The sequence below is a fragment of the Asterias amurensis genome, chromosome 13 (assembly GCF_032118995.1).
Source record: "Asterias amurensis chromosome 13, ASM3211899v1".
Classification (NCBI taxonomy): Eukaryota; Metazoa; Echinodermata; class Asteroidea; order Forcipulatida; family Asteriidae; genus Asterias; species Asterias amurensis.
Genome location: NC_092660.1, coordinates 4,231,737 through 4,254,150, shown reverse-complemented (window position 1 = coordinate 4,254,150; position 22,414 = coordinate 4,231,737). Strand labels below are relative to the sequence as shown.

Sequence of the window (22,414 nt, the reverse complement as noted above, 5' to 3'; positions counted from 1 at the left end):
ATACCTTAACTCTGGGTAAATGAGCATGTACAATGTATACTTCCTAAGCTCCTTATTCTCCACTTAGATCAGCTTAGTAATTTAACTTCAAGAGCTAAGAGACCCTTCCCATGCTAATTACATTCACACATGCGTACAGACCCTGTTGGTTGGCAAACGCAATAGAGTTGTGCACTAAGCATCGCGCAATCGCGTCTGCGTGACGCACCCATTACCCATGTACAAAACAGCGCAATGTTCCCTCAATTTGCCAACCAAAACATTAGTGCGCACGCGCTATGTGCAATTTACATATTTCATGGGAAGGGTCTAGTGAATGTGATATCAAGAAAATAACCCATTCTGGTTATGATGTAGTGTTTCATCAAGATTAAATCTTGTCTCTTTTAATTGTGATGGTGATATCGAACCCTGGCTCCAGGGTAATGTGTACTTTTTAGGTACATGTACATGGATGGGTACTAACTATACTTCTGTGTACCTATGGATAAATGTGAGTACCCCTACAAAATAACTATCGAATAGTGTCACCATTAAAAGAGGAAACAAAATTATGCACAGGTTGTGAAAACAGCGAAAGCAATTCTCCATTACTACAATAATCTAAGTAAGCCAACACTATTACTACATGATATTGCCATGGTAATAAGGGATATACGTGTTATTTGTGACATCACTGTCTCCTTCAATAACTCAGCAATTCTGCCATGTTTTGTTTTGACAATTTTTTTCTAGGAATACATAAAAATCCTCTCAAATTACATCTGGAACGAATGAAAGACTAGATGTAAGTGAGTGATAATTTTAGGTTAAACAAAGACAAAATTTACTAGAGCGGGACTTGGAACATGCGACCTCCAGTTTAACATGCCTGCGCTCTACAAACTGAAGAGCTATCTAGCCATAAGGTTGGTAGTATGGTTAAAACCACGACTACCGAGGTGATCCCCGCAGCGTTCTATTTTCCCGAGGGATCACCCAGGGAGTCATAGTTTTAACCATAGCACGAGTTAAAGCAGTCAAAGTTTCTTTTATAACACCCCAACAGACTATCATCTTCGTACACGTAACGTTCGTAGGCCCGTTTTAGATACACAGCATGCACAACTGATTGGGTTTGAGGTGGGTAAAAAGACGCCTGGGTACTGCACACCGTGTGATAGTCCTCAGACTATCACACGGCAAACGATGCACTACCACACAACCGCCGTCTAGTAAAACTAAGACATATCATGTGACGCGCTCTTTAGAATATCTGCATGGGGTGTTGTAATCTCCCTTATTTGCCAAGTTGTTCGGGTTGTCAGTCACATGAATCATGCAGGGGGTGAAGGTTCAACTCCCACTCTAGTAGTTTTGTTTTTTGTGTTTAACCCAAACCTATTAGTTTGAAATTTACCCAATTGGTTTCCCTTGTTGTTTACTACTTGAAAGTGAATGATGTGTCACACTATGGTACAGCGCTTGGAAAATGTATCTTTTTTTCAAACTTTCCATTCTCATGACAGTTTTAATGTTGGTATTTGTTGGACACTGCAACGATGAGTATGTAACGGAAAGTGGTTAAACTGGCTCATGCAGTCAAACTGGTATTAGATCATGATGCAACAGGAACAAAACTGGCTCATGCACAAAAACTGATCACTGCAAAAAAAAAAGTTCAACTACAACTGACAATTTAAATAACTTATAATTCAAGACAGAATGGTGAATGGATTTTTTTTTTCACTGAAAATAAAATTTAAGTTTCACTCCAAAAGCTGTGGTTTGTTTTCTTTCTTTCTGACAAAACCAATTATTTTCCCAAAAATGTGAGGTTTTGCCATGTCAAAAGTATGAAAAGGCTTTTAAAGTGGCGTTGTATTGATCTGCATCTTGTAATGGTCATGTCACTCAACCAACTCTCAAAATACAACAAACTGCAAAACTAACATAAATTGAAAAGCTTACCTTGTTCACAGCAGGTCAGATTGGCAGTATAATTGTTAAAACCTATTTGAAAAAAGGAAATAAAATCAGAGTAGAAGAGTGGTTTAATTTTCCTCTCTTTTATTACTAACAAAATTTCTCTCAGAAACATTTTGATGAAAATGTTTCTCTAAGTTCAGACTCTAGCAATTGATATTTGGATAACTTAAAGACACTGGACACTTTTGGTAATTTTCAAAGACTCTAGTCTCCTCACCTGGTGTATCTCAACATTTACATAAAACAACAAACCTGAGAACATTTCAGCTCAATTGGCAGTCGAAGTTGCGAGATATTAATGGAAAAAAAACCACAGATTTTGTCAAATGAAGTTGTGTGCTTTCAGATGCTTGATTTTGAGACCTCAAATTCTAAACCCCAAATCAAATTCGTGGAAAATACTTCTTTCTCGAAAACTATGTTACTTCAGAAGGAGCCGTTTCTCACAATGTTGTATACTATCAACCTCTCCCCATTACTCATTGCCAAGTGAGGTTTTATGCTAATAATTATTTTGAGTAATTACCAATAGTGTCCACTGCCTTTAAAGCTCAACTGATTATAAATGTCACACCACAACAAGGCTCAAAATTTTACACTGGACTGCCTTGGGGAAATCAACCAGTCTATAGTCTTTTAACTCCACATTCTTAGTGGGCAAATATTTATTTGACAAGACCAAGGATTCAAAATGAGTTGAACAAGCACTAAGAGAATATCCAGCTCAATTGTATATAAATTGAAAGATATCATTGACAGCAATTTTTCTCAATTAAGATACACGAATAGGGAAACAAAAGGGTAGGGACGAGTTGCTGTGTGACAAAGGGTCGTTGCCATGGGATAAAGGCCCGAGCCAAAACGTACGACAACGATCCTGCAAGGTTTAAACGGTCGTTTAAGAACAAGTCACTACTCTTTTATTCCCATTCATAAATGCCTTTTTGGTTAAAAGGCGTAATTAAGTAAGAAACTCTGTCAAACTTATTCGTACCGACTTGCTTGAGCTCTGTATGCCATGTGTTGCATTGTTATGAATAAGACGACAGTTTCCAGATCCGTTTGTGCGCGTATAGTCTTGGTGCAAGACGTTCGCGTTTTTCCTTTCACACACAGCGCGTCCAACTCACCGACAGCGCCCGCATCACCCTAACAAGAAACTTCTTGCACCAAGACTAGCGCAGAGTATAAAACAAAAATGGTTATAAACAGAGCTCCAGCTGGTCATTACTAACCGTTTAAACACCCCCATGTGACGCGCTCCACCAATAGGAATAGCGAAACTGTCTGAGGTACATGTATTTATGAATAAGGATTTACTATTATTAGTCAATTAAAAAACACAAGACCACGGGGCTTGTCCGGTCAGGATTATACTAGCCCAACTCTAAAAAAACTGGCACTGGGCCTGCGGTCCAGTGTTAATTTTGAGCCATGGAGTTCGAACCTTAGTCCCAGCAGTGAACCTGACCACCCAATGCCAACACTACCACCAAAACCAAATAAGGCAAATCCGAACGTGCACAAAATTAAAAAACAAAAACCAGTTTTTGTTGTGAATGCGGTACTTACATGGGAAATCTGGCAGATCTGGTATGCCTGCATTAAGAGTCATAATTTTAGTAGCATTTTCCACTGTACAGTTCAAACTTCCTTCGGAACAGTAGTCCATCACTGCCCTCGTTGGAACTAACCAGGCAACGAACACAGCACAAAGAAGGCACAATAGATTCCAATGCCAGTAGGATGCCATGATGTTCATCAGGCCTAATGTTTATAGGCTGAGCGAGCGACGCTGCACCATGCGGTTTACATCAACTAAGAACTGGCAGAGTTTATCTTCACAAGAATCGTTTGTAGCATGTTGATTCTTGGATGTGAGCTTGAGTGTCGGCCATTATTAAAGAAGACCACCAATTCATAGAAGCAGCATCTTGGTGGACTGAAGCCAGGTAGAAATAGAGAGGTTGCTTGGCAAGATGGAGACTGGGATATGAAGGAATCAATGTCTGACTGTAAGACACTCTCTGCCTCTCTCTCTTCCACTGTACATGTAGCAGAATGATTCACAGAAGTTTCATTTGCTGCAGGGAAGAAGAAAAAAAAGTGTGACTTTATAGTTAGGAGTTACTATAAAACCAGAAACACAAACTTGTATTAAACATGAAAACAGGGTTTTAATTCAACTGGAATAAGTCTAACTTGTTTTCCCATCTGTATCAAATTTTGTACATTATTAAAGCCTGAAGCAATAATTCCTAAATGGTTTTTTTAAAGGAATATTTGTATCCATGGGAAATCGGTCACTGCATTTTGTGATTCAAAATCTTAAACCAGTAAGTGGCTGATGTATACCATCTGCATATTCATCAGAGCATTTCTCAGAATACTAAGTAAAAAGGTTAACATCACTACGAACAAAAAATGTCACTACCATTTTGACCAAAAATGTAAACTCATCTCCAGAGAGTTGAGCACTGTACAGTACCTTGCTCCCAACAGCAAACAAACAATCACGTCATCACAGGTTTACGTACATGTACTTATTAAAATACAGTTCCTGGTAAATGGCCACAGTGTGTACTGATCAGCATAAATTATGTATTGTACATTATAACATCACTCACTGCATGGGACTGGACTTTGACCAATCATGGCTGTGCGCAGACAAACAAGCCCTCCCATTGTGTGGTACACCAAAGGGGATTTCCCTTATTAGGACTTCCCTATGGTAACTGTACACACAACTGTACACAACCAACTACAAGGTCATGAATGACTGAACATGTACAATAAAGACATTTATTGAGTGCTTTATATAGAGATCATTTAATATCAGTGGGGGTCTACAGTTTTTGGTTTTGTAAAATTCAAATTGAGAATTACACGTGAATACAATTGTTAAAGCCTGTGGACACTATTGGCAATTACTCAAAATAATTATTAGCATAAAATCTTTCTTGGTGACGAGTAATGGGGAGAGGCTGATGGTATAAAACATTGTGAGAAACGGCTCCCTCTGAAGTGCCATAGTTTTCGAGAAAGAAGTAATTTTCCACGAATTTGATTTCGAGACCTCAGATTTAAAACTTGAGGTCTCGCAATCAACCATCTAAACGCAAACGACTTTGTGTGACAAGGGTGATTTCTTCTTTCAGTATTATCTCGCAACTTTGATGACCGATTGAGCTCAAATTTTCACAGGTTTGTTATTTTATGCATTCATATGTTGAGATACACCAACTGTGAAGGCTAGTCTTTGACAATTACCAATAGTGTCCACTGCCTTTAAACACACTGAACACTAATGGCAATTTTTCAAGACCAGTCTTCTCACTTTAGTGGATCTCAACATACGCCCAAAATAACAAACCTGTGAAAATTTGAGCTCAATTTGGTCTTCAAAGTTGCGAGATAATTATGAAAGAAAAAACACCCTTGTTACACGAAGTTGTGTGCTTTCAGATGCTTGATTTTGAGATCTCAAATTCTAAACCTGAGGTCTCGAAATCAAATTCGTGGAAAATTAGTTTTTTCTCGAAAACTACGTTACTTCAGAGGGAGCCGTTTCTCACATTGTTTTATACTATCAACCTCTCCCTATAACTCATTACCAAGTAAGGTTTTATGGTAACAATTACTTTGAGTAATTACCAATAGTATCCACTGCCTTTAAAGGATTTGGGTACTTTCTGTAACACAAAACACAATGTCCAAAGCTTAACATTAAACTTACACTGTTTGAAGATAATGATAGCAGAAAGCTTCCCTTGAAATATTACTAGCTGAGGTGCTGTAGTTTTTTATCAATGAGTAAAACGAAAATTGTGTTTTACATGCTAAAATAATTTTTGTCTTTAGAGACAATTTTTTTTCTTGTGACTTGTTTCACTCATTTCTCGAAGACTACAGCACCTCAGCAAGTAATATTTTCAGTAAATCTGTGGACATCGTGTTTTGTGGCCTACAAAAAGTAACCAGACTGTTTAAAATGTTCACTAGACCACAATCAACATGAGTGATCAAGCACTATTAAAGGCAGTGGACACTACTGGTAATTACTCAAAATAATTATTGGCATAAAACCTTTCTTGGTGACGAGTAATGGGGAGAGGTTGATGGTATAAAACATTGTGAGAAACAGCTCCCTCTGAAGTGCCATAGTTTTCGAGAAAGAAGAAATTTTCCACGAATTTGATTTTCGAGACCTTAGATTTAGAACTTGAGATCTCGAAATCAACCATCTAAACGCACAAAACTTTGTGTGACAATGTTGTTTTTTTCTTTTATTATTATCACGCAAGTTTGACGACCAATTGAGCTCAAATTTTCACAGGTTTCTTATTTTATGCATGTTGAAATACACCAACTGTGAAGGCTAGACTTTGACAATTACCTATAGTGTCCACCGCCTTTAAAGAGAAGATTCACATTTATTTGAATCTCAATTATCTTAGACTTGATGGCAAGTCGTTAGGCGCTGCCTATTTGTCTGCCGTTCATAACACAGTCACAGTGCGATGTTACACATGCAACAGTCGTAGGTAGCGCGGTAATTGCGACTGACTCACACACACATACTGAGATCGAGGGTGTGTGTATCGTCCCCGTAGCTACGCCGCGCTGTAACTACACACCGCGCTTAACAATTACCGTCTTGACTTCAAGACTACAATTATCTTGGTGTAGGCATTTTTTTTCAAAAAGATTTTTTTAAAACACATTGAGGTAGCCGAGTTGAAAAAACACGAGACCACCAGACTTTTCCAGTCTTGAGTTTACTGGACCAATACTTTTAAAATCACTAGCCTGCGGTAAAGTGTTAACTTCAAGCCCTGAAATACAGTTGGAAAGACCCCAATTTCTTTGTAAAGTAAAAAAGGTAATCATCAACCAGTTTGTCAATACACTCATAATTACACTTTCCCCCACCCTTTGCTTAGTTCGACGTCAATCTAAAGTCTCCAAACTTCTAAGTAAGAGGAACTGTACTTGAATTGAAGGAAGATCTATAGATAGATAGATATTGTAAGTGTTATGTGATGGCTATTTTTTAACAAACAATTAGTTGCAAACTTTTGGTCGTTGCTAGCCCCACTATGAAATTCGTTCACCTATTGTTAGCGGAAGGAAGTTCTTAGTTCTAGGGTTGCCCACTTCTCTGTGGCCAAGATCAAGAATTCAGATCTTGGCCACAGAAGTGGGGCTTTTATTAAATGAACCATACATGTATTTTAAGCCTCAATAATAATTATGACTGACATAATTATGTCAGGACATTTCGTACCTTTACCACTTCGGGGTCAGATCCAAAACCTGTCAACCAAAACTGGAAATAATCAACTTTTTGTTGTACGTTGAATTGATTATTTTTTTTCTTTGTGTGAGCCATATAGATATTGGAGTTTTTAGGGGCAATTTTTTTTCGCTGAATCTCGTTTTATTTCCAAGATATACACCGTGAAAGACAAAAATGGCGCAATCTGAGTGCGACGGGACAGAATTTTAACACAATTGATTCTGATATAAACAAAGCTAGTCAAATCAAACTTTTTGTGATCAGTCTGTTTGGCTTGTTCCTAGGAACTGATTTAAGCATAAAGGTTTTTTCAAATTCTCAGTGAATTGCCTAGGGTTCGTTTTAAACAAGTCCGCATTCCGTCCCGTCGCGTTTTGACATAATTGTTTTAAATTTTTACTATGATAAAGTAAATGGATATGAATGAAACTTTGCAAAGTATCATTTTATGAAGTGTTGAAGATTAACAACTTATGTGTTTTCATATTTTTGGACCCCAGGTTTATACAGGACACTTTAAAATTTTCATGACGGGACGGAAATTTAGTGCGACGGGACGGAAAATGGTGCAATGGGACAACAATTATATTGTAACACCATATCTTCTGGAGTATATTCTGACTCTTTTATGAAATGTTTACTGTAATGGGTCCTTGAGCAGTTGTAACCGAGTTTACCCTCCCGTCCATCATTACTGGTTCCTCAGATACTTTCAGATGTGCATGGTCAATTGCAAAAATGAAGCTCCTCAAATTTGTGTACCCCTCTATGCAAAATAGTGTACTCCACACTGACCTACAATAAATAGGCCTAACCTCCATGGTGTATGTTAATGGTACTGTTACACACAACATGTATTAGTATGTTACACATTATTGTTTTGATAAGTAAGACCTAAAGTCTAACTGCCCTATATATACCTCACGGTATATTAAACCTCAAAGACACAAACCGTTGAGAAAAAGAGTATCACTGTTCTTAGTGTGCATAGAATGAGTGTGACGACTAGTTATGTAAGATCTAGACATTGTACATACTCGGCACGAAAGGAAGAAAAATAAAAAATATACGAAGCTAAGTTTTGGCCATTATGAAAAGTGTTTGGGGGATGAAGGGGAAATGATTTTAGATCGCGTAATTTGGCTAACGGCATAAAACCTGACAAACTACACAAAACCTGAGGCTCTGAGGGATATTTTAGAAAACGGAAATAGTTGAAAAGACAATTTATAAAAGGGGGAGGGGGGGGGGGTTGGGGTGGGTTAGGTTATAAAAAGGAATTTTGAAAAAAAGAAAAAATAACTTGAAAGACAACTTATAAAAGGGGGAAGGGGGGGGGTTGGGGTGGGTTAGGTTATAGAAGGATATTTTAGAAAAGGGAAATAATTTAAAAGACAAATTATAAAAGGGGGAAGGGGGGTGGGGGGGGGTTAGGTTGTAGTTAGTATGTTAAGCCGGCAATGTCCCTGATGTACCTGGCACCCTTAAGGTGCGCTTCATTAAGAGACAAATCACCAAGACCACCAAGCTTGAGTTCTTCCTAAACAGCAAATTTAGTGACAGGTGGCATTCGGAGAAGAATTTTTGAGAACAAATTTACGAGTGTGAGCAAGATGAGGTGGAAGACATGGATGTTGGTGAGGATGAGAGTGAAATTGTTACAGATGAAAGAAATGTAAGAGATGAGATAAGTGCAGGTGACAAGGTTGCTGATGACAATAATGATCTTTCTTGGAAAGTGGGAGACTGGGTAATTGTAGAGTACGACTCACAAATGTACCCCGGTGAGGTCCTTACAATCAAATCAACCGATACTTATGTACACGCAATGACCAAATCTGGGGATTATTGGAAATGGCCAGAGACAGACGGGAAAAATATGGATACTGTGTGGTACAAAAAAGAAAAGGTCATATGTAAAATTTCACCTCCTGTACCAGTGGGGTCAAGGGGACAATACAAAGTAAGTGGTAAGTGACTTTTCTATGCATGAGCAGCCATAGCTAATGTATTAATAAGCAGGGTACATAGTACATTGCTTTAAGTAGGCCTATCAGTTGATTTGACATGTTGGTTATGGGATCTACATCTACAGGTACATGTACTTGTAAAATGTTCTAAAGATTTATTAATTAACTAAAACACCATTAAAGAAGAAAACAATGGTTTTTAATGCTAGTATTTTGAAAGTTTAACATGCAGATCAAATTTGTTAAAGATCTACAGATCCAAACCAAACATTTACACATATTGACAAATTTCCGTCCCGTCACTTTTCCGTCCCATCACACGACCATTTTGTTTTTTAATTAAGTGTTTTTTATTTACAGAAAGAATCAAGCTGTGATGTCTATGTATAGTAAGAAGGCCAATAGTTGTACTTTGTATTGCCATGAAAATTGTTGTTGACTTCTCATTAAATTTGATGAAAATCAGTATTGAACACAAAGTACAAAAGTTTCATTATTTCTTCATTCCGTCCCGTCACTTTTTAAAAATGTTCGCTACCATGGCAACGTTTTTATGTTGAGGGTAAATAATTTTTCCAATAATAGAGCACAACTTACTTGTGATTATAAGTACCTAACTAAAAAAAAAATAACATTCCTGACAAAATATATGCAACCAAATGTACTTCATTTTCCGTCCCGTCACAAAGAGGTAGTTTTGGATCTGACCCTTTTGAACGTACCCTGGGCACTTCATACCTTCTCAGTGGATGAAATAAGGTGGGAATTATAATAGTTTTAATAAGACCCAGTCTTAAATTAGAGCCAGTGAAGACAGGTAACTATAGGTTATTTTAAACTACAAAAAACAACAATTAATTAAACTGAAACTGAAAGAAGTTAAAGCCATTATACACTTTCGGAACAGAAAAAAAAAAATGAAAGTTCACAGATTTACAAATAACTTACAGGGTTTACAGAGGGCAATGGTGAAAGACTTCTCTTGAAATATTGTTCCATGAAATGCTTTACTTTTTGAGAAAACATTAAAACAATTATCAATTCTCGACATCGACATCGAGAATTCACATTTATTTTAAACACTTGTCATGACACAGCGAAAACGTGGGGAAACAAGGGTGGGGTTTTCCCGTTATTTTCTCCCAACTCCGATGACCGATTGAGCCTAAATTTTTACAGGTTTGTTATTTTATATACAACTATAAGTTGTGATACACGAAGTGTGGGCCTTTGAACAATACTGTTTACTGAAAGTGTCCAATGGCTTTAACGGGTCTAGGTACTTTTTGTAGGACAAAAAACTCATTTCTCAAAAACTACAGCACCTCAGCAACTAATACTTTAAGGTATGCTTTCTACTTACACAGGCCTACTATCATTATCTTTGAAGGTGTAAGTTTTTTTAATAATGTAAATATGTGGACATTGTGTTTTGTGTTACAAATAGTACCCCCAAAAAAATCCTTTAAATTAAAATAATCAAAAGTGTTGAAGAGGAGAAACGGTTCGAATCAGTATGGGTACGTGAACAATATGGACTTTCCAGGGTAATTAGTTTGGTTGAGGACGCACTAAAAAGTGAAGATTACAAAAACTTAACAACTTTCATTGGTCCAAAGTTTCATGTTAAAAGAGCCCACAGGCAGCTCGGGGCAATGGACTGCTGCACACACGATGCATGCACTGTTACCTCCAGCGGCCGGAATCCCATTCAACAAAAACAACAAAAACGTATTTCGCAAAACCACATTTTAGTTTGAACTATATCTATCATCAATCAAATCTGCTTTATACTTACAATTCCTTCTATCATGTACTCAAATATCACGCCAATTCTTGTCCCATGTTTGTATAAAATAACGATTAAAATCACAAAGGGTCGGCTCTCCAAAACAACACTTCTTCGTCCTCTCTCTCTCTACGACGTACGCGCCGAGGCTTGACATGTCGATCGACTACACGCATGCGCTGCATGTCGTCGAACCAGCTCGGCCTCTCGGAGAAACACGGCCTTACACTTAATTAACCAACTCGACCAAGAGCTGAGAGAAGGGACATTGGATTTTAGCGTACCCCGTACGACGGTCGAGTTCGTTTGGTGGCGAGCTAGGACGTTGTGGTGAGAGTTTCGTAAGAAGTGTTTACGTGCGGTAATCGACTCTGGTTTTTTACGGGGAAAACTGTACCAAGGCCAATTAATTTATCAAAACGATGCAGTGAAAGAAGAAATACACATCAAATATGGGTGGCTGGAAACTGGAATCTGTCCGAGTAAGTAAATAAAGGTTATCTTCCTTTGAAAACTGCAGTGATCGCCGATTGGCGATTATCATGGAATGTGCCCTTAACCAGTTGCGATATGTGATTTGTGAATTAACTCGATGAGTATTATTTTGTCAATTGAATTTGAAAAATAATTTGTATTTTTCATCTTTTTGAATGTTTCAGATGGGCATCTATGTCTTCTTTCCTGTTGCAATGTTCTACTGTTTCAATAGAACTGAACTTTTTGAGAAATACGTCACTCAGAAAGTGGTGAGCAAAGAATAATATTTATTTATTTATTTTTTTTAAATATTATAATTCAGAATTCTAAAATTGCAATTGAATAAAATGTGTAAGGCAGTGTATATTTTGCAGGCACTGACTACTAAGGACTATTTATAACGCAGAATTAATGGCGACTGAATGTTCTTCTTTGCTATTGGAAATATTCATGCGACGCGCAAGCTAAACAAAAGTTGGTGTTATGTTTCCTGAAAGGATGCTTTGCCGACTATATAATTCAGATTCAGATTCAGATGTATTTTTTGTTTATTTTTGCAGAAAGCAATGTATCCTTCGGAAGACCAAATGCATGTAAGTTTATTTTTCTATATGATTTTATATCATGCTCAATATTCTTTATTGCCAGCCTACAGTTGTGGAAAAAGTCGTTAAACTTAAAGTTTGTCTCAGTGAAAGCATGAGTACTCTCTCAACGAATCTCGCATAACTGGCTGTTTTCCTGAGACTACCGGCTTTCAAAAGACTACTGCTATGACGACTCCGCATTGGGCATTAGCCAGCCAGAAGCCAGCAGCCTTGCACGAGAAGAGTCTCCCCCAGACAGTCTGTGAGACAGAATCAGAAGAGTCCCTGGAGAGTTGTTCGTCTCTCACTGCGACACACATTTAACAACTTTCCACAAGTTTACCTTCTATCCAGTGAATTAAATTCCTTTTATATCCACCATCAATACCCAAGCTTGAACATAGTAGGATTTAGGATTAATCAACTTTCTTTTTATCAATACAGCGGAAGGAATTTGATGACCTCAGAGCAAGGATGGAAGAAAGAAAAGCTGTGAAGCAAAAACAACAAGAAGATGAAAGTCTTCGCCAGATGGAGATTGCCAGAGCATCTCAAACGACATAGCATCTTGGCAATCGGACAAATCATAAAGATTAACTTTATAAAAAGACACAAGAATGTTGTGATGCCCTGGCCTGGAATGTCATCTTCAAGAGGGCAAGGCCATTTTGCAAAGGTCACTTCAACTTGGAAAATCTTAAAGTCTTTGGGAATTTTTAAAGAGACACCAAGGCTAAAACCATGGATAAAAGAGTAAGCCTTGTCCGCCCTATTCCAAGCCAGTATGCTCGATGGATGTCCAGGCACAGCATCATGGCAAAATAAAAAGATTGTTTGAATCTTAAGTTGTCGATCAGAGATTGAGATGAAGGCACCTGAGCATCTCTTCCAGAAAGATTGTGTCTTGGAGATCTCTGTGTATTGAAAACAAGAACACTAGTCGACAGACTTCTGTTTTCTTGAACAATCTTCTTTTTAAATTCTAGTTTCAATACAAAATTCTTAAAATTAAAAATACTGTATTACCGAGCTTTGTTAGGCTGATTGTGAGGATGCTTGAAAAGAAAGTTTTGCTTTTGAAACCCCATTTGGCAATCATGCCTGAATTTGTGCAAACATTAAAGTCAATTTGGCAACATTTTATGATTGCACACTCCCCCAGGTCTATTAAAAGTGGAAAGAAAGTCGAAGAAGAATTAGGAAGTAAACAACATAAGGTTAACTCAAAATTAAAAAATGAATAAACTTTTCTGGGGAAAATGTGATGTGTTTCATTACCAGCAGTAACTTTATTTTTCAGTATTTTCCGCACATAACAATATTGCTGAATTTACATACTGTATATTAGCAGCCGTTACATAACATTTTTTCTCAGAAAACATAAATACTAGATTTGATATTCATACAATGTTTGGGAGGGGGGGGGTTAGTTGATGATGCGACTATGTTAAATTTAATTTTGAGTGTTTAGATGTTCACTCAGGTGGTAATATGATTTTTTCTTTACCCGTGTTTTGCTTAAAGGAACACGTTGCCTCGGATCGGACGAGTTGGTCTATGAAAAGCGTTTGAAACCGTTTGTTATGAAATGCATATGGTTAGAAAGATGTTTTAAAAGTAGAATATAATGATCCACACACGTATCACTCAAAATTGCACGGTTTTCATTTTACGTCGCGAACTAACACAGTCGGCCATTTGTGGGAATCAATTTGACTCCCATAAATGGCTGAACTTGTTTGACGACGAGGTAAAACGAAAACCACGCAATTTCGAGGCATTTTTGTGTAGATCATTGTATTCTACTTTTACAACATCTTACCATACCGATTTTATAACAAACGGTTACAGAACGCTTTTCAAAGACCAACTCGACCGATCCAAGGCAACGTGTTCCTTTAAAGATTTCAGAAAGCTGGGTTATTTTTAGTTCTTGTTGAACTGTTAACTGTTTGTGGAATAATATTATGACACAAATTTCCTGAGGCCTTTTCAAATTGATGAGCAGTGTTTGTTTGTTATTATATTTGTTAAGACGATTTTCACGTCAAGGGAACTCTGCAAATTTCCACACGATATAAAACACCAACAGCCCTCTCTCTCATACAAGCATTGGTTTAAAGTCTGATTATACCATCGCACAAATGAAGAAATTGTGAATCGGTAACTAGACGCCAACACACCTAGTCATTGTGAAGTCAGCGGTAAGCTTGGTAGGATTCGAACCTACACAACCTTGTGGTTGCAAGTCCTGCAGTCTAACCACTGGACCATCAAATGGAGACTGAGCCTACACTGAGGTTTGGAAAATGCCCCAGGATTATCCACAAGGACGATGCTTTGATTAGTCTGGTACCACTGAAGTGAACATGTTTCATTATCATCTTGACAATACATTTCACAGGTTACTAGACAATCAAAGTCCAGTGTCATAAAATAAGATGTTACTTGTATATTCTATGGTAATTATTTCAATTATTAAGTATAATTCTTTACAATAAACATCTTTGTACATAGCTACATTATTTTGGAAAAATTGTTTACCAAATTGATTAAAAAATAATTGCAGCCCAAATAATATGTAACATCGTCTTGAGAATGTGTTTTTTTATGTGACAGTACATTGTGTTTGACCTTACATTCTCAGAAAGACAATTGTAAACAATAAAACATAAACCTTATTGTTATCTACAAGACCTAGTAGTCACGCCGACATAAGTAAATAAGAAATCATTTAAGGTGCTGTTGGGCAAGATTGTTGATTTCAAAAGTTAGAAAATTTCTCTGACATTGATAACTAAAGTGTTTTTGAAAGCATTCAACAACATCTTGGTTATGTCAACATTCTTTTAAAGGCAGTGGACACTTTTGGTAATTGTCAAAGACTAGCCTTCTCATTTGGTGTGTCTCAACATATGCATAAAATAACAAACCTGTGAAAATTTGAGCTCAATTGGTCATCAAACTTGCGAGATAATAATGAAAGAAAAAACACCCTTGTCACACGAAGTTGTGTGCGTTTAGATGGTTGATTTCGAGACCTCAAGTTCTAAATCTGAGGTCTCGAAATCAAATTCGTGGAAAATTACTTCTTTCTTGAAAACTATGGCACTTCAGAGGGAGCCGTTTCTCACAATGCTTTATACCATCAACCTCTCCCCATTACTCGTCACCAAGTAAGGTTTTATGCTAATAATTATTTTGAGTAATTACCAATAGTGTCCACTGCCTTTAAGGACAGGGTTGCACTTTGATATATAATATGTACATGCAGTTTTGTATGAAATGTGACTGATGCATGGAACTCCCATCTTGGCGAAATTGGAGCTTTAACCCTCCCACTTCTTGACCATTTAAATAATATCACCCATGGAGGTTTTGGATGATAAACTATGTCAGCCTGCAGTTAAATAGCACTCCGCTTAAACGCTAATAATAGAAGCTCGATATAGTTACATCATGCAAGTTCTCAGATCCCAAACAATTTGTCACATTTTCATTATTAAGCATACGCAAACGTTCACGTACAAGCTATTGTCATTAATTTATGTTTTCCTCGTGAATACTATACTACTGTGGTCTGATGCAGTGATTGCATGAGTGGTTGAAAGTTAGTCAATCTTCTGGTTATTTTGAGCAAAAGTGACATCATTAGTGCGGCGTGTAGTTTGGTGATACACTTGGCCGAATTTCATAGAGCTGCTGATCCCACGCACAAAAATTAGCAAGCACAATATAGTTATGCTTGTCAGAATAATGTTACCAGCCGAAACACCATGCCATGTGTCACTCTGTGACTTGTACCATAATTATTTTGGTCAAGCGGCAAATTTGCAAGCAATATTTTCTGCTTAAAGGGAAGATACATGTTTGGTAATTGTCAAAGACCAGTCTTCTCACTTGGTGTGTCTCAACATTTGCATAAAATAACAAGCCTGTGAAAATTTGGGCTCAATTGGTCATCGAAGTTGCAAGAACCCTGGTTGGACGAATTTGTGTGCTTTCAGATAAGAATAAAAGACTTCTAGCTAGAAGTCTTTTATTATTTTAGAGAGAAATTACCTCTTTCTCAAAAAGTACATTATTTCAGAGGGAGTGGTTTTTCCACAATGTTTTATACTATCAACAGCTCTCCAATGCTTGTTACCAAGTAAGTTTTTAAGAAAAATATTTGTTTTGAGTAATTACCAAAATGTGTACCTTCCCTTTAAAGCCATTATACACTTTCGGTAAACAGTATTGTCCAAGTCCCACACTTCGTGTATCACAACTTATATATAAAATAACAATCCTGTGAAAATTTAGGCTCAATCGGACATCGGAGTCGGGAGAAAATAACGGGAAAACCCACTCCTGTTTTCGCGCGTTTCGCCGTGTCATGACATGTGTTTATAACAAATCCGTAATTCTCGTTAACGAGAATTTATATTGCTTTACCGTTTTCTCAAAAAGTAAAGCATTTCATGGACTAATATTTCAAGAGAAGTCTTTCACCATTACCTTCTGTAAACCCTGTAAATTATTTGTAAATCTGTGAACTTTTTTTTTTTTTTCTGTACCGAAAGGGTCCAATGGCTTTAAGCGGCTCTATGACATTCGGCCCAGATCTGGTGACAGATCTGTGCACAGCTGCACCAGACCATGTGATTAAACGAGGTTAAGTGGTTGGTGCATCAGCTGGAAAATGTTTTGAAGGACAAATGTTGTCTGGGCACGTATAAGACGATTAGAAGATGTCGTATCTATGCAGCTAGCCTCTAGAGTGAAACAAAGACAACAATGTGTTGCAATAATCAAAGGAAAGTGCATTGGAAAGTACTTTCACTTGGTACTTTCAAGGGAGCCTGAAAGTAATTCCACTTAGAATAGTTTCATAAGAGAGTTAAACAAGTCCTTGACATGTACATCATCTACAGTAAAACCGTGTGAACGTTTCCCACTACAACTGTTTAAATACGACCTTAACCCTTGGTGAATATATTTACATGTAGGCCATACATGTTGCCTCATAACACAATGACACCTTCAAGGTTAAGAAAACTCTCATTTTAATAACACTTGTTTGTGATGAGTATGGCCAAAGTACCGTAACTTCCTGCGCTCAGCGTCAATGCCCACAGGTTGATTTCACAAAGAGTAAGGACTAGTTCCTAAGTAAGGACGAGTAACTGGTCCTAACACGAGATAAGAATAGTCTTAACTCTTTGTGAAATCCACCCCAGTACCTTTTTATTCCCCCCCCCCCCCAAAAAAAAAAAACCCATTATTTTACAGTATAAATGTAAGATTTCACACAGTGATCATCACAATGAACTTAATTGCTATCCGATAAAGCGCACTGGTAAACAAGGCGCAGTGATTTTGAGGACTTTTGTTGACGGTCAGAGCGTCTTATTTACAGGAAATTACCGTAGAAGTGACTGACTGTCTTTGATGAAATGGAATCTGACGACCACAAGATCACAACAAAATAATTGGACAGGCACGACATACAAATTTAAAGTAACCCGGCAAAATTCTTTACGAATTCTTTACGGATTCTTTAGCAGCTTAAAAACTACAATGTAACGGGAAAAATAAGCACCTTTCAAAAATGGCTAAGCAAATACTTACAAGTGTGTAATCCACTGTGATTTCATTATAGGTCACTGAATTCCCCCACTAAGGTTACACGTCAACTTCCGAATAAATATGGCCATTCAGAAATTTACACCTGTGAATAATTGGAGTACTAATAAACACATATCTTGAATTGAATAACATGTATTACAAAAAAAACATTCCAAATACATTGGCGAAACAAAAATTATAGTAGGATAAAGATACAACATTGCGTTTACATTTACACACATATATAGGAAATAAAAACATGTTATGCTGACGCTTTTTACTTCTCTTAGAGCAACAGAAAGATTGACAAGAAAACTAGTGGGCCATGTAGACTTTGTTCTTTAGAGAACTGTCTTGCTATATATTCGACTACCACTGAATAGTGGGTTTGTACTAGGGAGAGATGCAGAATTAATCTAGCGAGGTTATACCCTAGATATCCTCAACAAAAACAGTCGGTTCAATTTTGCGTTTCTCCATCACCAGTTACACCTCACAAGACACGTCCTAATCTGATATCTTTTATATTGGATTCATATGGATGTATTGGTCAAAATGGCAATTATTTTTAATTATGTACAACTAAAAATAGACCATTGGACAAATTTCATGGAGCTGCTTAAAGGAACACGTTGCCTTGGATCGGACGAGTTGGTCTATAAAAAGCGTTTTGTAACCAGTTGTTATAAAATGCATATATGGTTGGAAAGATGTTTTAAAAGTAGAATACGATGATCCACACATATTTGCCTCGAAATTACGTGGTTTTCCTTTAACTTTGCGAACTAACACGGTTGGTCACTTATGGGAGTCAAAAATTCGACTCCCATAAATGGCCGACCGTGTTTGTCAACGAGGTAAGAGGAAAACCACGCAATTTCGAGTGATACTTGTGTGGATCATTATATTCTACTTTTAAAATGTCTTTCTAATCATATGCATTTTATAACAAACGGTTACAAACGCTTTTCAAAGACCAACTCGACCAATCCAAGGCACTGGTTCCTTTAATCGGAGGATGCTTTATAGAAAAAAATAAGCAGGATACCAGTCACATTTTGTACACGTGAAATGGTAAATTATCGAGTTACCTTTTTCTGCTAAGCACAGTTTTGTTGTGCTTAGCTGATTTTGGTGCCTGGGCAGCTCCATTTAATTGCGCCCAGGTAGAAGACAAGGTTGCCCTGTATGTGATCAAACAATGGAAGCCTGCCCTGCATGTACGCAAAGGTCTTCAATGAACTCAGTGATGGCGCTGTCTTCAGTCTTGTGACGTCACATGCAAGGGGTCTCTGGAAGGTGAAATTCTCATTTATGAGACACCTTAGATTTCAGCTTGTCATTCCTCCTCGACTCATTTAAAGGCAGTGGACACTATCAGTAATTGTCAAAGACTAGCTTTCACAGTTGATGTATCTCAACATAAGCATAAAACAACAAACCTGTGAAAATTTGAGCTCAATCGGTCACCGAACTTGCGAGATATTAATGAAAGAAAAATACACCCTAGTCACACCAAGTTGTGTGCGTTCAAATGGTTGATTTCGAGACCTCAAGTTCTAAATCTGAGGTCTCAAAATCAAATTCGTGGAAAATTACTTCTTTCTCGAAAACTATGGCACTTCAGAGGGAGCCGTTTCTCACAATGTTTTATACCATCAACCTCTCCCCATTACTCGTCACCAAGAAAGGTTTTATGCTAATATTTATTTTGAGTAATTACCAATAGTGTCCACTGCCTTTAATGACCACTTACAAAATGTCTGCTGTCACTCCAGACAAATTTGGCATACATACAAGTCCTCTGACATAAAGTGGTTGATTGACAGCCTCTAGTGAGGGCTGATTTATAGTAAATCAAACAGCGCCCTCTGTTGGTACGATTATAAGTTACCATCATTGAGGGCGCTATGCCTCCGATGAGCTGGCTTCAGTTTTCACCGCGACCCCGTCTGATTGACTCTTGTCTTGGTCCTGTGGCGTTGATTTACTCTCGTCTTGTTTGGCGCCCTCCTGTGATGGCCAGGCACTATCCCCAACCTCAAACTGAGACAAGAGAATAGAGGGAAACAAATATTCAAATTTTAAAATGAACATATTATTGAGGACTCCACAGCCGCTGTTTTTCCTAAGAAAACGGTGTTTGGTTAGATGCGTTACGGTGTCGATGAAGAAGTAAGGATAAAAACTCTTTCATTGTGAGTTATCTTACTTCACTCTAGAGGATGCTATTTCTCCTTTTCTAAACTTAGAAAACCGATTAGATGGGTTATGATGTCGATGAAGTGAAGATAAAGACTCTCTCGTCCATTGTGAGTTATCTTACTTTCACTCTAGAGGAGGCTTTTTCTCCTGTGGTAAACTATAAAGGAAACTAGTGTTAGGTGAGATGGGTTACGGTGTCGATGGTGTGAAGATAAAAACTCTCTCATCCCTTGTGAGTTGTCTTACTTTCACTCTGGATGAGGCTATTTCTCTTGTGCTAAACTACAAAGGAAACTGGTGTTTGGTTAGATGGGTTACGGTGTCGATGGTGTGAAGATAAAAACTCTCTCATCCCTTGTGAGTTGTCTTACTTTCACTCTGGATGAGGCTATTTCTCTTGTGCTAAACTACAAAGGAAACTGGTGTTTGGTTAGATGGGTTATGGTGTCGATGGTGTGAAGATAAAGACTCTCTCATCCATTGTGAGTTATCTTACTTTCACTCTGGAGGAGGCTATTTCTCCTGTGGTAAACTATAAAGGAAACTGGTGTTTGGTTAGATGGGTTATGGTGTCGATGGTGTGAAGATAAACTCTCTCATCCATTGTGAGTTATCTTACTTTCACTCTGGAGGAGGCTATTTCTCCTGTGGTAAACTATAAAGGAAACTGGTGTTTGGTTAGATGGGTTATGGTGTCGATGGTGTGAAGATAAAGACTCTCTCATCCATTGTGAGTTATCTTACTTTCACTCTGGAGGAGGCTTTTTCTCCTGTGGTAAACTATAAAGGAAACTGGTGTTTGGTTAGATGAGTTATGGTGTCGATGGTGTGAAGATAAAGACTCTCTCATCCATTGTGAGTTATCTTACTTTCACTCTAGAGGATGCTATTTCTCCTGTGCTAAACTAAGAAAACCAGTTAGATGGGTTATGGTGTGGATGAAGAGAATATAAAGACTCTCTCATCCTTTGTGAGTTATCTTACTTGCCCTCTGGAGGAGGCTATTTCTCCTGTGCTAAGCTAAGAAACCGGTTAGTAGGGTGACAGTGCCGATGAATTTGAAGACTTCTTCCATTGTGAGTTATCTTACTTTCACTCTGGAAGATTTCGCCAACCTGCCAAGAAATCCCTCTTCGCTCGATTCATTTGAGCCACCTTCAGTTTCCTTCCCTCTGCCTGAGAAATCTTCGTCCATCGAAAACGACACTCCTTGACTGGACTTACTCGAGTCATCTAGGGGAGACATTTTCTCCTTGCTGCTGGAGAAAGTGTCTTCTTCAGGCCAAGAGGAGGCACCCTTAGGGGTGACCTCTAAAGAAACATTTTTAACATCGCCGGCAAAGATGTCTCCCTTCAGTAGAGGCGATGTGTTCTCTTTATTGCCGGCGCCTTGATCGGATTGTTTCTTGGTTCCACTGGAGAAGAAGTCGTCAATTAACCAGGAAAACGCATCACCGCTAGCTTTGTTTGAGTTACCCTGTTGATAGTTTTAAATCAATTTACTTCCAACAATAAAACTCTTCCGAAAAAACATATCCGATCATTTCAAATCAAGATTTCAAAAAACAAAAACAAAATCTTCCAATTCAAAGAAGAAAGTTTCAAGAGGATAGTGGAGTACACAAAGATTAAAAAATAGCAACAGTAAATACAAATTTACATAAATGAGATAAGCTTTAAAGACAAGCTGAAAAGAAAGCGACAAGTGACCTTTGCTAAAAAAAAGATTCAATCAATAAGGAAATTGAGTTCACATAAAATTAAACAGATTTGCAATTATAAAAAAAGCATTTGCTTTGAAATACCCTTCTTCAATGGTTGTCAGAAAGATTTGTGGAAAGCTCTGTTACATTATCCCTTCTGTTATGACATTGGTATAGCCGCTTTGTTGCAAACTTTTGCACATGAACAAATCTAACCTGACTTCACTCCCACTATGCAAAGTTTCAAATCCCAGACATACATTATACTTGTACACAGTTTAAACACCATTCCCGTCAAAATATATTTCAGCTCAAGTAGCTGTTTAAAAAAAACAGAAGAGAATATTGACGCTTGATGTCAAGAGCAAGAGAAGGGACACAATTAAAATTCAAAACGAAAGTTAAAAACAAGAGTTTAGATTAAGTTACCTTGGCCGATCCGAAATCGGCAAAACTTGCGAAAGGATCGGCAGCTCCTCCCTCCTTGGCATTAGTGGAAGCAGGAGCGGCGAAACCAGCAAATGGATCTCCCCCAAACGGGTCGCTAGTCGAGGTCTTGGAAGCAAACGGATCGGGCTTTGACTCCCCGCCAAACGAAGCGAAAGCATCAACGTTACTGACGGAGGCGGTTGTAGTACTGGACACTGATGAAGCAGTGGAAGCTTTAGACGATGACGTGGTGGTTTTACTCTTCTTAGGGGGTAAGGCTGGCGTCTCCTCTTTAAAGTTAAATGTGTCACCCGCAAATCCCTCTTTAGTAGAATTCTGATCAAAAAATAAATAAATATAAATAAATATTTCAGAAA

The 22,414-nt window shown here is 37.8% G+C and overlaps 3 protein-coding genes across 12 annotated transcripts in view; 1 reads left to right on the top strand and 2 right to left on the bottom strand.

Annotated features, from left to right (window-relative positions):
* LOC139945740 (uncharacterized) overlaps positions 1–11,180 on the bottom strand; it is a 35,213-nt gene extending 24,033 nt beyond the window's left edge. For 6 of the 7 annotated variants that reach the window (XM_071943116.1, XM_071943118.1, XM_071943121.1 and 3 more), the window contains exons 1-3: positions 11,036–11,180; positions 3,541–4,052; positions 1,951–1,992 (exon numbers count right to left, since the gene is read on the bottom strand). In XM_071943116.1, coding sequence (XP_071799217.1) covers positions 1,951–1,992; positions 3,541–3,730 — 232 coding nt within the window. In that variant the 5' untranslated portion in view covers positions 3,731–4,052; positions 11,036–11,180. Of the gene's footprint in view, positions 1–1,950; positions 1,993–3,540; positions 4,053–4,456; positions 4,539–11,035 lie in introns of those variants that run through there. The other variant, XM_071943117.1, reaches the window with a different exon arrangement.
* A 171-nt stretch (positions 11,181–11,351) lies between these two features.
* Positions 11,352–17,837, top strand: LOC139946115 (protein PET100 homolog, mitochondrial-like). The gene is made up of 4 exons (XM_071943731.1): positions 11,352–11,508; positions 11,686–11,772; positions 12,064–12,096; positions 12,535–17,837. Exons 1-4 carry the CDS (start codon positions 11,479–11,481, stop codon positions 12,652–12,654), a joined length of 270 nt encoding a protein of 89 aa, XP_071799832.1. The 5' UTR covers positions 11,352–11,478; the 3' UTR covers positions 12,655–17,837.
* Positions 17,838–18,642: 805 nt separating this feature from the next.
* The window catches only part of LOC139946495 (uncharacterized), a 43,527-nt gene continuing 39,755 nt past the window's right edge, over positions 18,643–22,414 (bottom strand). For 3 of the 4 annotated variants that reach the window (XM_071944172.1, XM_071944171.1, XM_071944173.1), the window contains 3 exons: positions 22,038–22,373; positions 20,996–21,382; positions 18,643–19,746 (listed from right to left, as the gene is read on the bottom strand). In XM_071944172.1, the coding sequence (XP_071800273.1) occupies positions 19,609–19,746; positions 20,996–21,382; positions 22,038–22,373 (861 nt within the window). In that variant the 3' untranslated portion in view covers positions 18,643–19,608. The remainder of the gene's footprint in view (positions 19,747–20,995; positions 21,383–22,037; positions 22,374–22,414) is intronic. The other variant, XM_071944174.1, reaches the window with a different exon arrangement.